At 31.1% G+C, this 24,219-nt stretch overlaps 1 protein-coding gene across 10 annotated transcripts in view; it reads right to left on the bottom strand.

Moving 5' to 3' along the window:
- LOC129910638 (uncharacterized protein DDB_G0283357) overlaps positions 1 to 21,657 on the bottom strand; it is a 38,699-nt gene extending 17,042 nt beyond the window's left edge. For 2 of the 10 annotated variants that reach the window (XM_055988083.1, XM_055988089.1), the window contains exons 1-10: positions 20,298 to 21,657; positions 13,981 to 14,053; positions 11,309 to 11,349; positions 8,644 to 10,339; positions 8,339 to 8,568; positions 7,986 to 8,214; positions 1,189 to 1,383; positions 972 to 1,034; positions 758 to 891; positions 623 to 700 (exon numbers count right to left, since the gene is read on the bottom strand). In XM_055988083.1, coding sequence (XP_055844058.1) covers positions 623 to 700; positions 758 to 891; positions 972 to 1,034; positions 1,189 to 1,383; positions 7,986 to 8,214; positions 8,339 to 8,568; positions 8,644 to 10,339; positions 11,309 to 11,349; positions 13,981 to 14,053; positions 20,298 to 21,657 — 4,099 coding nt within the window. Of the gene's footprint in view, positions 1 to 296; positions 376 to 622; positions 701 to 757; positions 892 to 971; positions 1,035 to 1,188; positions 1,384 to 7,985; positions 8,215 to 8,338; positions 8,569 to 8,643; positions 10,340 to 11,308; positions 11,350 to 13,980; positions 14,054 to 20,297 lie in introns of all 10 variants that reach the window. The other 8 variants (XM_055988086.1, XM_055988088.1, XM_055988092.1 and 5 more) reach the window with 8 other exon arrangements.
- Between the last annotated feature and the right edge of the window lie 2,562 nt (positions 21,658 to 24,219).

Below are 24,219 nucleotides of genomic sequence, written 5' to 3' on the forward strand. Positions count from 1 at the left end.
ATTCGTAACTCAGTTGCTTATATTTTTTTTAAATCAAAGTAAAAACAAATCTACAAAAAAAAAAAAAAATAGTTACATATTTTAAACTCTTTCTAAAGCCCATGCTTATACATTTTCAGAAAAATAAACTTAAATGCAGCAATATTCTTGTTTTGTGTGTGTGCCAATAATAAATCCGTACTAAGTTTGAATGTGAATAAATAATAAAATATGAAAAACAAAACCAAAAAAATCATACTTTTAAAATTATTTAAATTAAAAACAAAAAGGAACAAAATTAAAGATTATCATCTTACCTGTATAAAAATCTGGTAGATTTTTGTTTTGATTAATTTTAGAGAAGATATTCGGCGCCGATACAAAACGTCGCGTAATCTGAATAAAAAAAAATAAACAGGAAAATAAATTAAGAAAAACCAGAGGAAAAAGGAATTTTCTTGCTTTGTAATTTTGTTTTGCTTTTGTTTTGTTTTTTTTACTTAATTTTTTTTTTAATAGTTTTTAGTGTTTTATTAGCACACACACGAACACATAGAATGCGAAAATAAAATAAAACCAAATACATTAAAAGCGAAAATAAATAAAAGAGATAATAAGCTAGAAAAGAATTTTTTATAATAACCTGAGTATCCTTTGGGATAGACCATGGTGACCTCATCGAATTTGGGCTTCTTGATTCCTTGCGCTGCCGTCGGACAACCTGAAAGTGACCGATGCGTTAAAAATGTCCCATTTATATGTCCGGTGCCATCACAACCCGGAGTGGGGCAATTCACACCATCAAATTTCATAGCAGTTGCGGCTGCAACAGCTGCCTTATGCTGCTCCACCGTACCTCCGTTCTCCAGGACCCTCATTTTGTTACGATTCGCTATCGGACATCCTGATGCACTGTGGGTAGTTGAAAAAAAAAAGACAAATATAATTATGATAATTAATTCAAATAGCAATTAGGACTAAGGGTAGATTACCTTCTGTGGGAAAGGAATTTGCCTGTTGAATGTCCAGAACCATCACATCCGGGTATGGGACATCTGAAAATTATACAAAACCGTGTTTCACATTCGCCAAATATTGCCATAGGTATATGTAAAGGATAACAAAGGAATCATACAAATTTTACTTTTCAAAAGTAAATAAATACTGCACAAAGGATGTTAAAAAAGAAAAATCAAAATTTTAGCGTACCTTAAAGGTTCAGAATCCTGACCGTCACGTGGTTTGCTCTTCGGTTTATTCGCACGAGGACATCCCGACAGACTGCGATGCGATGAGTAGTTTCCGGTTACGTGACCAGAACCATCACAGCCCGGTGTCGGACATTTGAGTTCCTGCGAATGGGATTGCAGATGATTTCTATCCGTACGTGGACATCCCGTTAAGCTGTAAATTAAACATTGTTTTCGAAAATAAGCAAAACAAAAATGTTAATGTTTTAATTCAAAAGATATACACACATCGTCGAATTAATGTCTTTGTTTTAGAAAATAAAATTCAAATATTGGGGAACAAAAAAAATAATTCAATTAAACCCAACTTTCAATTTAACAACATCGTCGACATCGTAGGTCGTTGGGATAGGGGTTCTACTTCTTTTGGGACACCCCTTTTAAGAGATGAGATAAAGTCGTATTGACTTTTTACCCAGTGAGTGCATATCCTGATTATGCTAATCGTCTCACATAGCTCTATAAAGACTTAATATACCAGTATGCTCTTAATGGAATAATTTTTGGTAAATAAATGCTAAGCATTATAAATTCCTAACTTTGCAGACACATGATAATTTTATATGAATGTGTATGTACATCCTGAAGATACATACATTTATTCATAGTTTGGTATGAGAGATTGTAAAAAGAACTTAAAAGACCAAAAAACGGGACAAAGAAATCAGAATAAAAAGGACTGAAAAGGGGAGCAGGTATTTTTTCTTGCTCTTTTGATTTTTGTTTTTAGCCGAACTTATATTTAAAACTTAACAAAAATATACATATATGTTCGAAGGACACAATTTCATAAAGCCTTAAAAATATTTTTTGTATCTTTTTTCATTAGAATACATCCGGCAGATTTATTAACGCAACATTTGTTACAAATAATGAAGAGCTTGTATCCTTAATTTCAATAGGATATCTTGACGGTTTTATTTATGTTGTAGGTAGAACACATTTATGTATTTTACATATGCAAATGAACGGACGTGTATGTCCTTGGGGGTTAATTTCTTTGTATCTTCATTATACTGTAATAACGTGTACCCTAGTCTTAGTGGGGAATGTTGCTCTTTTCGTTGTTTATTTTTTTGTGTCATGTTCTCAGGGCCGTAGACTGATTAAGGTTACATGTTCTAAAAGGACAGGGCCATATGTGCTGTGCATGTGTCCTTGTTTGTATGTTTGTATGTTTGTATGTTTGTATGTTTGTATATTTGTATGTTTGATGTTTGTATGTTTGTATGTTTGTATGTTTGTATGTTTGTATGTTTGTATGTTTGTATGTTTGTATGTTTGTATGTTTGTATGTTTGTATGTTTGTATGTTTGTATGTTTGTATGTTTGTATGTTTGTATGTTTGTATGTTTGTATGTTTGTATGTTTGTATGTTTGTATGTTTGTATGTTTGTATGTTTGTATGTTTGTATGTTTGTATGTTTGTATGTTTGTATGTTTGTATGTTTGTATGTTTGTATGTTTGTATGTTTGTATGTTTGTATGTTTGTATGTTTGTGTGTTTGTATGTTTGTATGTTTGTATGTTTATATGTTTGTATGTTTGTATGTTTATATGTTTGTATGTTTGTATCTTTGTATGTTTCTTTAATTCTTTTCGATATGAGAGAAAACTATCTGAAGTATGTAGCGGGTCAAAACAAACCTTTCCCATGATTTCAAGTAAAAAATAAAAAAAAAATCAATTTTAATCTTAATTTTTGACATTAAAGTAAGTGATTCCTTTTACTTTGAAAATACATAAAAGACACTAACGACAATTTACCCAGAATCAGGAAATGAAGGGTTTGTCTGCATGTCCCGCATCCTTTCACTTATGTATGTACATATGTGTGTTGTATTTTTGAAAATATATATACAACCCCACATTATATAATGGTTCACTATTTAACTTCTGAGGATAACCTTCGTTAAGATTTCACCTTTCAACCCTTTTTTCGCTTCTAATGAAAACCTTTATGATTCTCATATTATGCTTACACCGAAAAAAAAAACCAATATCAATTTAACATTTTTTAAATATCAAATTAACATTTTTTAAATATCAGCCAAAAATGCTCTATAAAATGTGTTTTATGATATTTAAAATGTTAAAACAACATTTTTATTATCAGGATGATATTTAAATGTCACATTTTGGAAATTTTTTTTGATATTTTATTATCATTTTTTCATATCAATTTCTCATTCCAAATTATTGAAAAAAATTAAATAAAAAATTTTTAATGTGTACTAATTTAAAGGCGCTTTGTGTTTTTTCGAAGTAAAATATATGATTTACTGAGAAAATTTGATCGGCACTAAAATTTTACTTCACATAGTTTGGGAGAAAGTAACAAAACAATTATATCACCTATAATAGGAAAAATAATATCACCATTATTTTGTAAAGAATATTCCCTTTCAGAATTGTTTTGAAAAAAGAAAGAAAATTCTTAAAATAATAAAAATGAAAAGGAAAGAAATAGGTTTCATTAAAATGAAAAGGAAAGAAATAGGTTTCATTATAATAAACTAAAACGTAAAATCGAGTCAACATTGATATTTTAATTGTAAAAGTGAAATTTTCACTATCCACTTTAACTTAAAAAAATGTTAAAATGATATTTTAATTGTCAAAGTGAAATTTTCACTATCCCACCTGAAATTAAAAAATGTCAAAATGATATGATAAAATATCAAAATTGATATTTTAATTGTTGGACGACTTTTGTCACTGAAAAATGTTAATTTGATAGCTGTTATTATCAAATTTTTTTTTCGGTGTATGCATAACCGATTTTGGTCCAAATCGAGAATGGGTAACATACATAAAATTCTCCATTAACGAATTCATTGCCAACAAAGTGTACTCAGACATCCGCTAGCAACATCTAAAATCTATACACACATATTCTTTAATATGACCACCACCCACGTTCATGAATGTGTGTATGTATATATTATATATATTATATAAGTGTATGTTATGAGAAAACTCGTGAAAGATAAGAGTCTTGAGATTACCCTTTTTCGGTTATTAAAATAATTAGGTGCTTTATGAGTCTGCTGTTCACTTCCACACCCAATCTATCTGTGTAGTAGTAAGAAACTGCACAAGAGCACCATATCCTTGCTAAAAGTTTTAAAAGAAAAACTAAATTGTATAATTTATGGTCCTCATTCTTATAGCACATCTCTGGCACATGTTGTTCTTATGGAATCTATCTATTTTTATAGGGTGCATTTTCTGGAATAGGATTGGAGAACCACAGAACGTTTCAATGGTAATTAGCATCTTTCCCAAAAGTATATTTTATCATCATCAAGAGAACACTCACATTTTGCAACGTTTTTTCGTATAGCTCTTGATGTGTATAGGTACGAAGAAAGAAGTCAAAGTATTGCACTCAAGGTATAAAGAACGTGATGCCCTTATTAAAAACTTTGTCTAAATCTTTTAATCTGCATTGATATTTAAGAAAAAGTAACAAAATGGCAAATCTTTTTAGCCAATATGAGCTTCTCTCTGCCTGGGTGTATAGATAAGGTAAGGTGGTGATTTAGTACATTTAATCCATGCAACGACTACCGACGACGACGATGGCTTCCATCACCAAACACAAAAGTCATTCTCTCTGCAGGAACAGAAGAATGAAGCGATTTTAAAAGAACTACGAAGAGATTGGTTCGAGGGTTTCAATTAAAAGTCCAGTTTTTATTCAATGAAGTAGAAGAGATAAAAGCAGCTCTGATGCAGAACTATAGACACTCTAAAAATAAAACTCTCTAGAGTATACTCATCTTTATGAAGGTAATCCAACTCAATATCGAACTTTTAAATCTGTTTTCCTATCTGTTTTTTTTTTGCTTGTTTTGTTTTAGAATTTCATTGATTGGTAATAATCTGTTTTAAATTGATTTTATGGTTTAATGTTGAATTGTTAGCATAGAGATGAGCATGGTCTTTATTTTACATTTGTAAGAAAGAAGAAAATTCATTACAGCGAATTAATTATAATAAAAAGTTAAAGATTAAATCTTGACATAATGGTTTGCAAGGGAAATTATTTTCTTTTCTATTAATAATTACCAGACCACATATTGGCTTACTTTCAAATCTATCAAGAAAACTAATAGAAAAAGTGTGGAAGAATTTATTTCGGGAACGTTCTCAAAGTGATACCCATCAAAAATCTTAATAGATATAAAACAAAGTTAAGTAAATAAGAATAAGATTTTACACTTCAATTAAAAAAGAAGCTTCTACGTTATCAATTTCGTCTTTATGTTTAATGTATATGAAATAACTAAGAAGAACTACTATATTTTGCAATAACACGTCGACTGTAATGAAATGTCTTTAAAATAAATATTCTGTTCCGGAAATTATATCAATTTGTATTACACACACGACACGGAGAAAAAAGGATACTTTAAAATAAGATTATGTCCACTTTAAATCCCACCCTCTTGAAACAATAGGATTTCCGCTTAAAATAAGTGGAATCCACTTAAATTCTATTAAATTTAAAGTGAACATCATTTAATTTTAATAGGAATTTTCTTCTTAAAAAAAAACCACTAAAAATGAAAAGATTCCGTCTTAACTCTATGTGAATGCGTCTTAAAAAAAAAAATGAAATCATTTAAAATACATCTTAATATTTTGTAGTTAAGCTACTTAAACAATTTTTTAAATTTGTATGAGACTTCAGCTTTAGTTGCAGTTTATAATACAAATTTTCAACTGTGAGATAGCCTGATGGGATAAAAGAACTCGCCTATTGACCCAAGAGTTGTAGGATTGATTCTTAAGAAATTAAGAAGATTTATCCGTTTAAGTCATCTTGGCAAAAAAAAATACGACTTCTATGATATTGAAAATTATGTTATAGTCAGTCCTTAAGAATGAGAGAAATACCAAAAATCTTTTAAAAATACTAAATAAACTAACATAACCTAAAAAAATGTTTGAACAGAAAAAAAGTCAAGTTTTTTGAATATCTCCCACTCTAATTCAATTTCAAAATTGTATTTAAGAGCATTTATATAGTTTTAATATAAATCAGTAATAATATTAAAAATAAATTGCACGACGGGGGTCGCACGTACTTGCTCTTAGAGTTCAAGTTGCTTAAATTTTAAAGACTTTTTATATAGAAATTTGGAAAATCTAAATATATGGGAAAGAAAAAAAAAGGAAATTCGTTTTTTAAAAAAATAATATAAAATCTGAAATCAAATTGCCCCCCAAAACAAGTATGCAGTTTTGACTGATATACCTACTAACATGCATTTTTAGAAAAAAAATTTCAAAATCGTTAGAGCCGTTTTTTAAAAAACTAATTTTTTATAAATAATTTCTTGGAAAAAAAGTTTTAAAATAAAATTGGTATGCCATTTTGTAGAAATCACTGATCAACATCTAAACACAAAATTTCAAAAAAATTTAATGTCCCGTTTTCGAAAATTGGATTTTTCAAAAAAAAATTTTCAAAATTTTTTTAAAAATCCAAAAAGTATTTTTTTCAAAATTTTGCTTTTGGCTTATATTTAAATTATATAAATTCTTCATCACAAAAAGTTTCGTTGAAATAGAATAAGCGGAGATAATCGGATTTAAAAAAAACGGTTCTATGGCAGGTACCGTTAATAATGATTTTCAAAAAAAAAAATTTTCATTAGAAGATAGACCTTGTCTTAAAACTTACATTTGAATTTTATAAACAAAATCGTTGGAGCCGTTTTTGAGCAATTTCAACTTTACTAAAATCGGTATAAAAAAATTAATTCCAAAAACCCCTCTGGAGAGTCGCCAAATAACGTTACACACCAAGTTTGACATTAATCGGTCCATCCGTTTAGGCTGTAGCTCCTTATACAGACAGATAGACAGACTGACAGACTGACAGACTGACAGACTGACAGACTGACAGACTGACAGACTGACAGACTGACAGACTGACAGACTGACAGACTGACAGACTGACAGACTGACAGACTGACAGACTGACAGACTGACAGACTGACAGACTGACAGACTGACAGACTGACAGACTGACAGACTGACAGACTGACAGACTGACAGACTGAAAGACTGACAGACTGACAGACTGACAGACTGACAGACTGACAGACTGACAGACTGACAGACTGACAGACTGACAGACTGACAGACTGACAGACTGACAGACTGACAGACTGACAGACGGACTTCCGGGACCCACTTTTTTGGCATTCTCTACCATCGTAATGTTATGGAAAAATGTTATCTCAACTTTTTTTTTTTTGTACGAATACATAACTTGATATATAGTACCTATATCGCAAGTAAAAAACAAATTTTTAAAAAGAGGACATTGAATTTGTTTGAAATTTTGGTTTTAGTTGTAAAGCTTAAACAATTCAATTAAGGGGCGACCTATCAATTTACTGAAATACGAATTTAAAAACATTACGTAGTTTGTTTCGATTTTAAGCATTTAACGACGAAAAATTTCAATTGAGTTTCGGTCATTTGTTCACCAAAAGTTTTTAATTGGGACAAACCGAGAATGAAGTAGTTTTAAACAAAAAAAAAATGTCCCCAATATTTCCTATATCTTAAGTCATGTTAGGTATATGTTAAATATTAAGAGGTATAGATCAACATTATTATGAATGCAGAAATTCCTATTTCAAATTCAGCTTTAGTTTTCACCCACCGCCATATGTAACTGTAATATTATTTCCAGACTAATAAGCACTCATATATCCAACATTTGAAACTTACCCGTCCTTTGTTTTATCATGTTGTGGTATGTGCTGCGGTGGTGGCATTGAATAACAAGACGCCGGACTTGGAGAATAACCACCTGAAACTGGTGTCGGATATCCGCCGGGACCAACAGCAGTTGCATACGGATTACTACATTGATATGCGGCAGCTCCATATCCATGATAACCAGCTGGAGGATAATCGGATTGCACAACCATTCCATAACCAGGATGAGGACTGTAACCTGCCAAAAAAAAAGAAGATTAAAGTAGAAAAGTTATGAATCCTGTAGAATATTTTAATGAGCAATGATAAAATTTGGTCTAATTTATTTGCCAAAAGTTTAATGTTTAAAAAATAAATCTTACCACTTGGATCTCTATAACTATCAATATAATGTGATCCACCACTGTCAGGAGTAGATTCCCGGCTATATGGTCCCGGTCCACCGATATGTCCAACCAGTCCAAATCCAAGCGGTCTAGGTGGACCGCTAAAATCAACCGGTTCCGTTTGTGGTGATCTTGGAGCACTACCAAATCCATGTGGATGTCCGAGAGCATCAGGATGAGTTCCATATTGAGGGCTCGTAATAATACTGAATATTTTGTAAGGCAGAGAGGGAGTAGAAAGAAAAATGCTTAAAAATCAGCAAACTCAGTTGCAAACAAACTACCTGTGAGGCAGGCGAGTTACGCTTAAATCCAACGTCTGTCCTTGCGGGCTTGGCACTTGGGGGCTGGCTAGATGTGGACTAGATCCAGGTTGAGGACTTCCACCAATACGCTGATTGTAATGTGGCGAATTGAATCCTTGGGGGCTCGATGAAGTCACACTCGAAGTCGAGAGATCGATAACAGGTCCATTTGGAGACGGTGAACCTGCTCCGCCTTTGTTATAAGCTGCTGCAGCGGCAGCTGCTTGTGCAGCTGCAACTTTAACTGACAGATTGATAGCTGAGAAACCTGGAGGCAGCGGACCCATGCTAGGATCATAGTGATACATCGGTCGGGGATATATTGGTCCGTTATTTTCGTCATGCTCTGCCTTTAGCATACTCGCATGAACCATTTGCTGCTCTTGGAGGTACTTTTGCTGTTGTTGGTTGAGATCGTCCATCGCCGCCGATGACTGCGGCAGATAATGATACATGTTCGTTGTGGCTCTTTGCGCTAAGCAATTATTTGGGTCGTATCTTTCGAAGGCCGTCGAAGAGATTGACATCACATTCGAGTCGTATGATGGACGGTTCGAGATGTCGTAGGTGGGAGTACGACCAGCAGCAGATACAACATCTGTAGAACCATGTCCATTTAGCATGTCACTTCCCGCATAAGAAGCTGATGGTTTTGTAATGGACCCATTACTCACCATATCACTCATATGGGAGTACCGCATTACTGCGGCTGTATCTCTGCCGTAAGGATCATCCATAGAGCCCAAATGTGATGTGTTCGCCGCTGAACTTCCTCCATTATTACCGTTGCTGCCGTTGTTGTTGTTGTTATTGGCACCTTGCTGCTGTTGTGAGTTTGCTTGTGTAGATGTTGTGCCATTACTACCGTTGTTGCTCATTAAATTTGCGGATCCTTCAAAAGTGCCTCTTTGCTGTGGACTCTCTTGAGAATTTTGCTCGTTTATTTGCTGTTGTTGTTGTTGTTGTTGTTGCTGTTGTAAGGTAACAAAACCATTCATCTCTTCAGACTGAAGTGCTGCTCCACCAGATGACAATTGACTGCCAGCATTACGAAGGACATCATTTGTCCTTTGGCTCTGACTGCTACCAGAAGAGCCGTTGTTGTTGCCATTGCCGTTTAAGTGTGATGAATGCATGCTGTCATTGTTGTTTGGATTATTTGCTGACTGGGGTTGTTGTTGTTGCTGTGAACCACCACCTCCAACATTACCGTTGCCAGCCCCTGTTATCGATGATTTAGATTGACTATCCATGGTGCCGTAGCTTGTTGTTGTATTTGTCGAATCACTGCCAGCACTAAGGTAAGGGTGGTGTTGCATCACCGAATGACTGTGACTATGGGGATTCGGACTTTTCGTCGTATAGCCACCGATACCACCCACTCCCGATTCGGATTTGATGTGTACCGTTGAAGGGCTAAATTCTGATTTGATTATTGGCATCGTATTGATAGGGTTGGTTGTGGTATGGCCCATTAGTAGGTTGTTATTACACTTCGACGGATTGTTGTTGTTCACACAATTTGAGTTGTTATTATTGAGGTAAACATTCGAAGTGATTTTGACTTTTTCACTCATTTGGTGATCCTTGTCCATGACATCGTTTGCATGTGTTGTGTAAAGGCTTTTCATTTCGGATTTGATTGCAGACGGAGAATTTGGATTGGCTATTGCTGGAAATATACGTGTGGTAAATCAATAAAATTTGATTTGACAGAAGTAAAAGTTGAAAACAAAAATAAAACTATAAGTATAGCATTTTAGCGGGGTAGATAAAACCTTACTTTATAGAATATTCAACTGAAATAATGGTGTGATGAAGTGCTTTTTTTTTTGTTACAAACCTTTGTCGTCTAAATTCTTTTGATGATTCAATAAGGCAGTAAGTCCATTTTGATATTTGGATTCTCTAATTGAAGCCTTTTTTAAAGCTGCTTTTGGGCAACCGGACAGACTTCTGTGTACACTACGGTTAGAACTGATATGACCACGGCCATTACAACCCGGTGTTGGACATTTCAAGATTGTTTCATATTTCGCCAATACTTTTGTGTTTTTTTTTTGTGTTTTTGATTTTAGTTATTGGGTGATAAAAAAATGTTTAGAATTTTTAATTAGTTACAGTTTTTGTAATTTTTGACAGTCAAATATTTACATCCAATTGCTTGTATTTAGTTATTACAATCAACAGTTTTTTTATCTACCCATATCACAAAGTTTTAAGTTATTAGTTTTTAGTTTAAAATACGTTTTTTTTTTTTTCAAAAATGCAGATAGGAAGATTTTTTGCGGGGCGAGATGCTGTAGAAACAATTCCTGATGATTATATTATACTGGCCAGATAGAAGATAGTTAAGAGATGCATGTGAAGTAAAAATTACTTTTAGGGAAGTTAGCACTTTTTATTAGCGATAGATTTTGATATAAGTGTACGTAGGACTATTTTTTTCAAAACAAAAATTACGAAAATTATAAAAAGATAAAAATAAAACTCAAAGTAAAATATCTCCACCCCGCTTAAAAGTAGACTTACAATTTCACAGAAAACACAAACTCGAAGACACATGCTCACATTTAGACATGCAAAATGTGATTAGAAAAAAAAAAAAAAAACCAAACAGATATAGATCATAGATACTTACGTTCAGGTGTTAATTTTTCTCGTTTTGGGCAACCAGATATGCTAAGTTAAAAAAAAAGATGTTTGATATTAATTAAAACAGAAAAGTATATATTTTTTTATTAATATTAAGGTAAAATTATTGTGTTTGGTGGTTTATTTAACCTTTTCGAACCCAGCGTTACTCTCATGTAACATTATTTAAAACTTCGTAAAAAATATTCCATTCAATATTTTTTTTAGGTTTCGACGGCTTAGTTAAAAGAATTTTTTTATCGAAAAAGGGACTGAAATTCGAATTTTTTTTTTGTTGTTAAATCTTTTTTTATATGGTCACAATTTTGAAAAAAAAGATATAAAAAATGTAAATCTAGAAAGTGTTTTGTTTTTTAGCTTAGAAGAAGTAGTATACATTATTATTTTTTTTTGTGGTCATAGACAGTGGATGTAACTTACATGTAACATGAGAGTAACAACATTGATTTTGCTATTTATTATTTTGGAAAATAACTTTTTGCTATTCATACATATTTCTTAGTTGTCATGTTTTTGACACGATAATATTGAAAACTTATTTTTTAATAATGATTTTTCATAGTTTGGGTTCGAAAAGGTTAAAGACAAAAAAAATATAGCACAAAATTCTGTAAATGGTTTGCTTTAGTTAAAAATAACACTAAAATTACGAATAATTTGCTATTGTTAATTATGTAGTTCAAAATCTGATAAAACTGAAAAATTGCATTGAAAAATATTTATTTTAAATAATTTGCATTAAAAATATTTTATTGCTGCTAAAAAATATTTGTATTGAAAAAATATATTTATTGCATATAAAAATTTTGTGCATCAAAAAAAAAAATCAATGCAAAAACATTTTTTTTTTAAATATTCGTCAAATTTCTTTCAATTTTGGCTATTTGACTATGCCTACATTAGCTTTTTCAATGTATAGTGTTGAAAATAATTTAAGGCCAAACAGACAAAACACAGCCACAAAAAAAAAGTTCTGACCTGGGGTTGCGACTAGGTTTTTCATCGCTAAAACCGAATCCGAAGTCCGTTTTGCCCCATCACGTCAGGTTTTCGAGAAAAATGTCACGAACAAAAAATTTTTTTTTTCTTTCATCTTTATGTGCAAATATGTTAATCATATAGTTTTTAAATCGCTGAATCCAGATTCGAAGTCAATTTTGCCCTATCGCATCAGGTTTCTGAGATATCTTCAAGAAAATGTGAAAACCAAAAAAACAAAAGTTCTTATCTGGGGTTGCGACTAGGCTTTTCATTTAGTTTTTGGGTCGCTGAAACCGAATCCGAAGTTTATTTTGCCGGGTTTTTGAGATAACCTCAAAAAATGTCAGATAGGAACTTTTTTTTGAGTTTTGACATTTTTTGAGGATATTTCAAAAACCTGACGTGATACGGAAAAATTGACTTAGAATCTGGATTCAGCGATCTAAAAACTATATCATTAACATATTCGCACATCCAGATGAAAGAAAAAAAATTTTTGTTCGTGACATTTTTTGACGGACTTCGGATTCGGTTTTAGCGACCCAAAAACTATATGAAAAACCTAGTCGCAACCCCAGGTCAGAACTTTTATTTTTTTTTGTGTATCTGTGAAATCATTAGAAATTCAACGAATATAAAAAAATACATTTTGCACTGAATATTTTTTTTTTTAATATTGAAAAATTTATTTGTAATAATGAAAATACATTTCAGTTGCAATAAATATTTTTTATTTAATTCATTTTTTTTTTAAACAAATTTAAAATGATTTTTTATAAGCCAGGACGCGACATATGAAACTTTAATGCTTCAAAAGATTTTGAAGTTTTGATTAACTTTTTATTTTTTAAAAAATGTTAGCAACAGTAAAATTTTCAATAAAATCTAGAGCGAGAAAATTTACGTACATATCGTCGCTGTAGTTCTGATACCTCGTAACCCAAAAAAGTCTATTTTTCAGGAGAGTCAAAAAACTAAGTATGAAAGGTATGAGAATCAATACAAATGATCTGGTTTTGATTAAGCGAAGCTCTGACAATATCGATGCTAGGCAAACAATATGACAATATAATTGCATCATTAGTCCAAAATCGCCTTTTTCTCTGTTACGAGGTATTAGAACTACAGCGACGATATGTCAAACCATCTGGTTGAAAATGCAATGACACAAACATTACAAAACAAAGAAAAGTGTTTTGAATTCTTAATTTGGTATGTAGATATTTTGGTTTGTAAAGCTGCGAATAGTATTTCCGTATCTCCAAACAAAAGCGTTATCTACAAGTTTTCAGAGAATTTTACTTTGTGGAAAATAAAAAAGGAAGACGCTATTTAGGTTAGTTTGTTTTTAATTTTTGTGCCTATCAGAATTTCAATTATTTTTCCGTTGCGATTCAAAAGTTAAACTATAGATAGTTTAACTTCATGGCAATTTTTGACTATGGATAATAGGATACAATTATTGGTATTGACAATTTCTGTATTAGATGTGCAATTGTTACGGAGCTCAGTGGAAATGTTATTGTGGGATTTTTTTATTTAAAAGTACAGAGATGCTCAAAAACTCTTACTAAAATGTAATTTTTTCAAATGCAATACTCAAAGCGCAAAAAATTCTAAACTAGGAAATAAATTTAGCAATAAAATTACAGTGATTGTGTGTTTTTGGATACATACCTTCTATGATGTGAATAAAGACCAGTCGAATGTCCCTGACCATTACAAGTAGGAGTAGGACATTTTGCTCCATCTGTAATAATACAAAATTATTACATTTTGTAACTAAAAAAAATAGGTATTATTTTAAATTATAAATCAAAAATTAACTAAAATTTGATATTGGTATTTCTAAGGATTCTTTGATGTCATACCTTATATTAAAAAAATTAACTAAACTTCTCTTAAAACTGCTTTAAATTAAAATAAATACGACTAAAAAAAAACTGAAATAGTAAGGTTTGCTTGAAAGAAAAATTCATGTAGGTATATTTTTATTTACAAATACTTTCCTTTCGAATTTGAATATGGCAAAGTCAACTAACATATGTATGAATCCATTTAAAAATGTAAATAAATAATTTTATGACAGTTATAAAAACTCTACCCCCTCTGAAATCAATTCAAAAATTTATATGTATACAAGTTTTATAAAATGACAAATATTTTGATTTATTATTTGTATTTTCTATATTTTGAGTGTCAATCATTTTGAGTACCTATATTCTTCTTTCTAAATTTTAATTAATTAAAATTCACTTAAATTTTATGTACATATTTTTAAAAGAGGTGAATCGAATTGAAAATTCCATCAACCCCTTTTTCTTTGACACTTTTTGTACTTCCTTTCTACTTCTAATGACATAATGTTTGTATGTGAGAGAAGAGGGATTTGTCTATCTAACCTTGTTCTATAATCATCTTCCAGATTACTATACTATTAGTGGGTTGGAAAAATTGAAATTAAATATTTCAACTGTCTTTGTGTCAATGTTTTATACACAATCCAACACTTTAATCTATAAGTTGAGGGAAATTAGGGGGCGCTTTTAAGCACAATGTAAAAACTATTTAAAAGCCATCATTGAGAAATACTTTGTGTGCTGTCATAATGACAAAACAAATACCCCATCATTCTTTGTCTATTTTAAATAATGTTTTTCTATATCCCGGATCTGTTTTGTGGAGGATATAGAATAACTTAGTGGAGGCCCATGTATGGATATATCGCTTTTTCTTCATACATCTATTTAGGTGAGTATCTAATGAAGCAAATAGGTGTACAAGAATGAAACATAAATATCTAAATCGTTAAGCAAATGGGAAAATAATTATAATCCATATATAGACAACATAAACCAAGGACTACATCTTTGTTAGGTACTATTATCTAACATAATGACTTGATATGCAAATAAGTACAACAAGGCCTAAAGGCGTAAGTTGAAACCTTCTAATGGAAGAATGAATAGGTATTTTGGATATTTTTCGGTTAAAGGAAACTTAAAAATTTCTTAAGTCTAAATTCTAGAACGAAGGGATTATTAGACTTATGTTACGATAAATACCAGTAACACTTTAAAATTACTTTGATAAAAAATTTAAAATAATTTTCAGCAAGAATCGAATTTTTTTTTTATTTGTAAATTACACGGTGTAACACTCAAAATATACGCGGGCGGAGACCTATCAGGTTTTGTAGAGCTAGTCGCACTGAATACGAAACGGTATTTGAAAATCCCCTAACACCCCCAAAATCTGGAGTTACGGGCAAAAAACGGTTTTTTGGACCTTCACCCATTGAAAAAATTCTAGCTTCGACAATTTTTTACCCATTTTTACAGTTTCTGATAGAAAATAAATATACCTTTTTAACAATGTATAAAACAAGTAACTCGGTTAAACCACTTAGAATTTATAAGCTGTCAAAGTTCAAAAATTCAATTTTTTTTGTCATTTGCCCAACTTCGGCATCAATTTAAAGTATATGTTTTCAAAACAACATGCTATTTAAAAAATATATAGTAAAACTATATCTATTTCCCAATTAATCGAGGTATTTTTTATGAAAATCACTTCAAAATTGGCTTAGAAAAAAAAAATTTTTCAATTTCAACCCAGATACAGAAATTCGAACTTTTAGGTATAGAAAAAAAAAATGTTGTTTCGGCAAGTAGTAGGATAACTTGGGCGCCAGGATTTGATAACGGGTTTTTGTAGAGGAGGTCAATACAAACATTTTTTTCTTAGAGAGGGGGGTCTATCTCTCCCCGTTTAGGTGGGAGGGGCATTTTTCTAAAAAAAAATTATCAAAATAAAAAAAAATTATTAAAAAACAACGGCAACACTTACAGTAATAAATGATACCATTTCCGAAAGGCAAAATTGTACATTTGATTCTAATTTTTAAATCAATATAATATAACCAATAGTTTTTGAAATAATTGATTTCAAAATTAAAAATAGGCGAAATTTTGAAGTGATTTTAATAAAAAATACCTCGATTAATTAGGAAATAGATATAGTTTTACAATATATTTTTAAATAGCATGTTGTTTTGAAAACATATACTTTAAATTGATGCCGAAGTTGGGTAAATGACAAAAAAAATTGAATTTTTGAACTTTGACAGCTTATAAATTCTAAGTGGTTTAACCGAGTTACATGTTTTATACATTGTTAAAAAGGTATATTTATCTTCTATCAGAAACTGTAAAAAAATCGAAAATGGGTAAAAAATTGTCGAAGCTAGAATTTTTTCAATGGGTGAAGGTCCAAAAAACCGTTTTTTGCCCGTAACTCCAGATTTTGGGGGTGCTAGGGGATTTTCAAATACCGTTTCGTATTCAGTGCGACTAGCTCTACAAAACCTGATAGGTCTCCGCCCGCGTATATTTTAAAACCTCATTTTTGTAACACCGTGTTATTAGAGTAATATTTTTTAATAAAAGTAAAATTAAAAAAAAAAATAAATAAAAATCTAGTTGCGGTTGAGATCTATCCTCTTATTTTTAAATCGTTTTAAATCAGATTAATTTTAAAATAATAATAAAGAACATTTAATAACTCCAAACTAATTCTTCAAATAGTGTGTGTCGTGTATTTGTGGGAAGGAAAAAAAATATTCAGTTCTGTTAATATAGGGTATTGCCACTACTTTTCTAAAATACAGAGGAACTCATCCGTGTTTCATTTCTCCTAAGCACAAACATACAAAAGAAGCGTAAGCCCGACCGGACAACCTCCCCGTGGTACACCTCGAGTAATGCTAATGCCGGCGGTATGCTTTATCAAAATAAATTTTTTCAAAAATTTTTGAACAAAAAAAAAGTTATTTTTTCTTCCTCAAAAATTCAAAAATTTGTATCAATAAATATGCATTAAAAAAATTGCATTTTGTTAAAGACTCAAAGCATTTAAAGTCAAAATTATGATCCTTTAATTTTTATTCGATCGAATAAACCGATGGATTGAATCGAAACTTTTTAAATTTTGTAGGTTTTTTTGTGGGCACATGAAACTGTAAAATAATATTGTACCTGATTTTTGTATGAAATTTTTTTAAGACTTCAAAACCCTCCCAGAATTTATTCCACTTTTGTTAATAAATTTCAAAATTTCTGTGGAAAAAATATTCAAATGTATTCTGTGTTTCAAGGAATAATTGAGAAGAATTCAATTTTTAATTTTTCAAAATATGTTTTTTTTTTTTTTAATATTTTTAATAGAAAGAAAAGTATACAAGAAGTACTTTAATACTTTTATATATTCTCTGAGAACTTTTGAGTATATGTCGAAAAAAAAAAGAATTTAACAACCAACTGTGATGCAAACAAGAAAATCAATACGATAAACTTTTTTTTTTTAATTATCTACTGTTCGCTTTTGTATATCATTAATACGTACGATCTAAAGAAGCTCTTTAGTACAGGAAAGATAGACTTTTTCGTGGAACGAAATACAGGACGGCTGAATTTTTCAAATCTGAAAAAGGGGTATTAGAAAAGCTTAAGTCCTGGTTTTCGAGACGCCACCCCCCTGGCGAAATCCGCCATTTTGGAAAACGCGAATCACTCTATATCTCCAAAACTATGGGTCCTATTGAAATGGTTGTCAGACCAAAGTTCTTGGAAATTTAATTATCTTTTTCTTTGTGGTACATTATTTTTCTCAGCGGGCAATAGTTTTGAGGTTATGTTGTTATAATTTATTTTTTTTCGGTTTTCTTAAGATTATAACAATCCCAGTACTAGCTACATAATTTTTTAAACAGTAAAAGTTATAGACCATCAAATTTCCAATAATTTGGTATATTTTCAAAAGTCATGCGATGTATGAGTCGAAAGTTATTGAATTGAAAACTATAGTCTAAGTACAGGAAAGTTAGTAAAGAAATCAGGCATTTTGTGGAACGAATTAAAGAGAGGCTGATTTTTTCAAACCTGAAAGAAGGGTATTAGAAAAGCTTAAGTCCTGGTTTTCGGGACACCAACCCCCTGGCAAAATCCGCCATTTTTTAAAACGCGAATTGGTCTATATCTCCCAAACTATTGGCTTGATCGAATAAGTTACTGAACCAAAATTGTAGGTAATATACATAAATATCTTTTCTTGTGCATGCACTGTTTTTCAGCGAGGACAACACTTTTTAGGTTATGTTGTTTTATTTTTTATTTTTTCTGTTTTTTTAATTTTTCTCAGTCTCTATGGTAGAAACATAATTTTGTAGCATCATTAAAGTTGTAGAACATCAAATTTACATTAATTTGGGATACTTTTGAAGATTATATGACTTTTCAAAACAAAGATACGGAACTTAAAGAGCAATCCCTCTCAATATTTTCAAAATTATACTAATATGTTTTTGCATAGGTAAGGTATGAAAAAAAGGCTAAATCGGGTACCTAATGTAAAAACAAGAAAAATATGATAAGAGGGGGAGTTATTAAGGTGGGTAATGGTAAAACTTACAATATTGAGGTACACATATTTTGTTTTAAGTCAAACATCATACTTTTATGATGCTAAAAAATTATGTTTCTATCTGTTTCTATCTTCTACTGAGAAAAATTAAAGAAAAAAAAAACAGAAAAAAATAAAAAATTAAACAACATAACCTAAAAAGTGATATCCTCACTGAAAAACAGTGCATGCACAAGAAAAGATATTTATATTACCTACAATTTTGGTTCAGTAACTTATTCGGTCAAGCCAATAGTGTAGTAGATATAGACCAATTATCGTTTTTCAAAATGGCGGATTTCACCAGGTGGTTGGTGACCCGAAAACCAGGACTTTCGTTTTTTTACTATCCTTCTTTCAGATTTGAAAAAATCAGCCGTCCTGTACATCGTTCCACAAAATGCCTGTTTTTTTTACTAACTTTCCTGCACTAATATTATAGTTTTCAGATCAATAACTTTCGATTTATACATCGCATGACTTTCAAAAATATACCAAATTATTGGAAATTTGATGGTCTATAACTTTTACTGTTTAAAAAATTATGTAACTGATACCGGAATTGTTATAATCTTAAGAAAACCGAAAAAAAAAATAAATTAAAACAACATAACCTCAAAACTATTGCCCGCTGAGAAAAATAATGTACTACAAAGAAAAAGATAATTAAATTTCCAAGAACTTTGGTCTGACAACCATTTCTATAGGACTCATAGTTTTGGATATATAGAGTGATTCGCGTTTTTCAAAATGGCGGATTTCGCCAGGGGGGTGGCGTCCCGAAAACCAGGACTTAAGCTTTTCTAATACCCCTTTTTCAGATTTGAAAAATTCAGCCGTCCTGTATTTCGTTCGAATTTGAAGAATTAATTGATTGCTGTTATTAATTCATATTAGAAATTAATTTAAGTGAAATTTATTTATGTAGGAAAAAATGTTACGTATACACCCGAGTGAACTTTTTTAAAATAATTTCTTAAAGCATGGTAAATACCAATTTTATCGTATATTTGGATCATAAGCGTTATTAACTTGATAATTTTATATGTTTCATGAATTTCGATATCAATTTAGTATCCTTGTAATGCAATACAATGCTTAAAAAAAATCCTAGCTATCATATACTAAAATTGTAGAATTATACAATCAATTTTGTACAATACCGTACCAAATGTGTTCCAATTGGTTTTAATATTAATTAATTTTTGGCTATAAATATGTATTCATTAAGAATTAGAAAGGAACATTTTAAATTTAATTTAATCATTAAAAAAGACTTTTTTAAATTCCTATAAATTTACCAATTAAAATTTGGTCAAAGAATACTTTTAGGCGTTCCTTTTTTTTTTTAAATCGAATTTCACCTAAAACAAATTATTGACAAACCCTATGCCCTATTCAACCAATCGTATAAATAAAACGTATGTGAGTGCTAAAGCTTAAACTGCTTAAAGATACAAAATAAAGACAATATAAAAATGTACATGTTCACAAAAAAAAAAGACTATACAACATACATAAAACAAAAAACTTACCTCTGTTGAGGCTTCCAGGTGAAAATGATGGCTGTGATGCGGCACCCTGATCAAAGGCAATTTTGTCATTTGATGTCGTCGACGACACAATATTTCCCATGCCCGGACTGCCAATGTTGTTGGTTGTGGTGGTGCTGTTGTTGGGGTTGCTGCTACTGCTGCTTACTGCCGACACAGTAACGACTCCCTCACGAGCTATATCCTGCATAACGGATGCTGCCCGACTTCCTACTCCTGCTGGCTGCAGGATTGTATAGTGCTTTGTGTCAGGTGTTTCCATTGTCTGTGGATGCTGTTGTTGTTGCTGTTGCTGCTGTAGATGGTTGTTGTGCTGTTGTTGCTGCAATTGCTGATGCTGCTGATGATGAAGAAGGTGATGCTTTGAGTTCTGAACGTCATCTTCATTGTCCTTAAGGGATTTTGTGTTGATTACCTTGTTGCTGGGATCATCGCTTCCAGCATTGAGTTCTGCCACTGATGGGGGTGGCAGCTGATGCGGTAGATGATGTGGATGATGATGATGCACAACTGCTTCGGTTGTAGCATGTGGCTGGTAGCTTAGGAATGCTGATGACGATTCATTACCATATGGAGTTGCCATCGATGGGATGCCATAAGCCGACGACATTATACCGTTGCGCTTAATATCATTTGGTGGTTTGAATGCAGACGCTTGAGAAAATGGGATTTTTTTCCTGGAATCCATGTCGGTGCCGATGAGATCAGATTTTGACTCAGTGCCGTACTCTACCGACGAAGTTGATGATGTCGATGATGGCGATGTTAATGTCTTGTATTGAGAGTTGAGCCTTGCTTGATCATTTTCTTTTTGTCTGGGGAAATACAAGAAATTATCGGACTCACGTCGTATGCACATAAGACTTTTTGAATCATACTTTGCATATTTTTGCAATGGCGAAGACCCATTCAACTTATGCTCTTCGAAAAGATTCTGGAATGGAGGGTTTTCATCTTGATCATTGAGGCGATAGAGATTATTACGGGCATCTGGCCAGCTACCCGAAAGACTTTTAAGGGCAGCTTGTGTTTCACGAATCAGCGTTTCATCGTCCTGATCGTCACATGTTAATTTACCATTTTGTTGTACTGATGATGGTGTATTACTTCGACCACAATTCATAATTGATGGTTGGGCTACAGAACGTTTTTTCTGTGGCAATGTACTTTTGTCATTTAAATTACCAAGTTGTTGGTTATTATTGTTATTTGAGGAATTTGTTGTTTCATCGTCACGACTTGAACGTTTTTTACGCTTGATTGTACATTCCTGATCGTCGTATTTGACATTGTTTGTATCTGAGACAAGTTCTTTGGATAGAGGACGCTTTGATAATGCCATCATTTTTGGGCTTGAATGAAGATATGAAGATATTTTTGAAGAGGATGTTAAAGAAATCTTTTGTTTTTTTTTTTGTTTGTTAAATATTTTTATGAAATAATGGATTTTCGTTTTTTAAGTGAGTGGATTCTTGTGTTTTATAATAATTCCAAAAACTCAATTAAAATAATTTAAAAAAAATAAATCTCACTCTTAAAATTTTTTTCATTAACCTTTTCTTACAAGTTATGAATAAAGTGCAATTTCTAATAACTATATTTGAATTGGTGATTTTTTAAAATAATATAAACGAAATAAAATTTTTTTTAAAGGACACTTTTATTTTCCATGTCCAAAGACATTTTTAATTTCAAAATTCATTTAATGTTGGTTTAACAGTCATCAATTCAATTCTGCAAACAATTAGTTTTTATTTAAATTGCTTAAAGTTAAACAGCCATATTTATAAAAGAATCTTAAAGGTTGTTTAACGTTTAAAAACCTCTAAATAGTTTTTAAGTACAAAATGTGTATTTATAAAAAATTTACACATTTGAGCAACATTGCTTAACGATTGCTTAATTTAAACGTCATTTACCGCGTTTAAAGCTTGCTTAGAGCCATTTTAAGATTTATTTGACCACATATGAATTATAACTAAGATCGTGTGCTCAGTATCATGGTAATAATTTATCTAGGGTGTGGGGTAAAGGCGTCATTTTGGTTTGAAATAAAATTATTCCCAAAAAAGAGCTTGAATTTTAAATTAAAATTAAAGAATGTTAAAAAAAAAATTAAAATGGTTAATACAAATTAAAAAAATCAATGCTCTCTGACTTTGCTCTGTGCATTTTATTAAGGAACCCGACGGCGACGAAAGCAAAATCATCGTCAACGACATAATGTGTTTTTTTTTGCAGTCAAGGTTAAGAATTTTTGTGTACAAAAATACATATCAATCTGTCAAAAACCACGTGATTTTTCTTAAACGTAATAGTATTTTGTACTAGATAAGTCAATTCCCCTTAATTTTTTGACACAACTATCGATTAGTTAATCATCTGGGGAAATTCTATTATAAATACAAATTTAAGCAACGTTGCTTAAAGGCAAATTAAATATTTAAGCAAGCTTAACTAAACAACCTTTGAGAACCAATTTAAGCAAATCTAATAAATACGGCTGAAAATCTTTATTTTGAAGGTAAAAGTATTGAAAATCACTCCTATACCTGAAAAACTACTGTTTTCATGTTTAAGTATTACTTTTAAATCATTTTTTATCCGGTGGCTGAGGAGTAAAATAATTTTCTATTTCTAAAATGAAACATGGTAAAAGTAATAATTGTATCCGGATTACTTTTTTTTTAACGGTGTTAAAAAACTGTTGAGAATTCTTTGAAAAAATGTTCCAAAATAGTAACAAGAATGATTTGAAGATGAGTTATATTTAACCCTCTGTAGGCACACCTCTTTTTTGCGAATTTGGTTTATACTTTTTCATGTCGCTAGAACTTTTTTTGGTCTCACTATTTTATAGAGAATCATATATGAAATTGATGCAGAATATTCCGAGGAATTCGAATATTGTATTTACAATTCAAAAAAATGTATTTAAACCCTTATAAAGACACTTTCTTGTGACAATTTTTGTCCTGCCAAATTCGCACCCGTGTGCCGACAGAGGGTTAATTACCATAATTAACAAGTTATACTACTTGATTTGTTCTTCTTAAATAAATTTTAAAAGGCTTTCTCAATAACCTAACCAAATAAATCATTTCAGCATTAATGTATTCTTTGAAATACGCAGGCAAAAAGTGCAGATTTTTACTGTTCAATTTTAAAGGATGAGGTTTTATTTCCACGTTATTTACCTTCAAAGGAAAAAAATATTCATTAAACAGTGACATTATATTTTGAATAGTAATTTTCATTAAAATGTTGAAATGAAATTTTACATTAAAGCTCTGTTAAAATTAGGACAGTTTAGTTTCATAGCACTATATACTGTAAAAAATTTGTTTGGCATGCTTAAATAGCTCTATAGAACAGATACTCATATTATTGGTTTCGTGCATTTTTGATTTCACCCAAATGGAGAAAAAAAACGAACTTTAAAATGAGTGAAAAATTATTAATCTTATAATCTTAATGTTTGGTAGTCGAAATAACTGAAATAAATTTGAAAATTTTTTATCAGACTTCAGCTTTTGTTGCAGTTTACAATGGTAATTTTTTAACAGTGAAAAAAACCCAAGTGCTGTGGGATCGATTCACATTGGCTGCCAGTAATCAAAATGTCAAGTGGATTTTCTTAAATTATCACATTTATGAAGTTAAGAAGATTTGTCCGTTTAATTTAAAACTATTGTTTTCTTGAAAAAAAAACATGCAAAAATCCGCTTAATTTAATACATATAATATTTTGGTATGAGTTTTGTTAGCTCTACCTATATATAAGTTCTGAGAATAAGCTGCACTAGCCAGTCAAAGGGTGTTAGTTAACGACTCTTGCAAAATACTTTTAACAGTGCGGAAGGAATCTAACCTCAATTTCTGCCTAACAGACTTTAATGTCACT

This window comes from Episyrphus balteatus, chromosome 2, assembly GCF_945859705.1.
Source record: "Episyrphus balteatus chromosome 2, idEpiBalt1.1, whole genome shotgun sequence".
Taxonomy (NCBI): Eukaryota; Metazoa; Arthropoda; class Insecta; order Diptera; family Syrphidae; genus Episyrphus; species Episyrphus balteatus.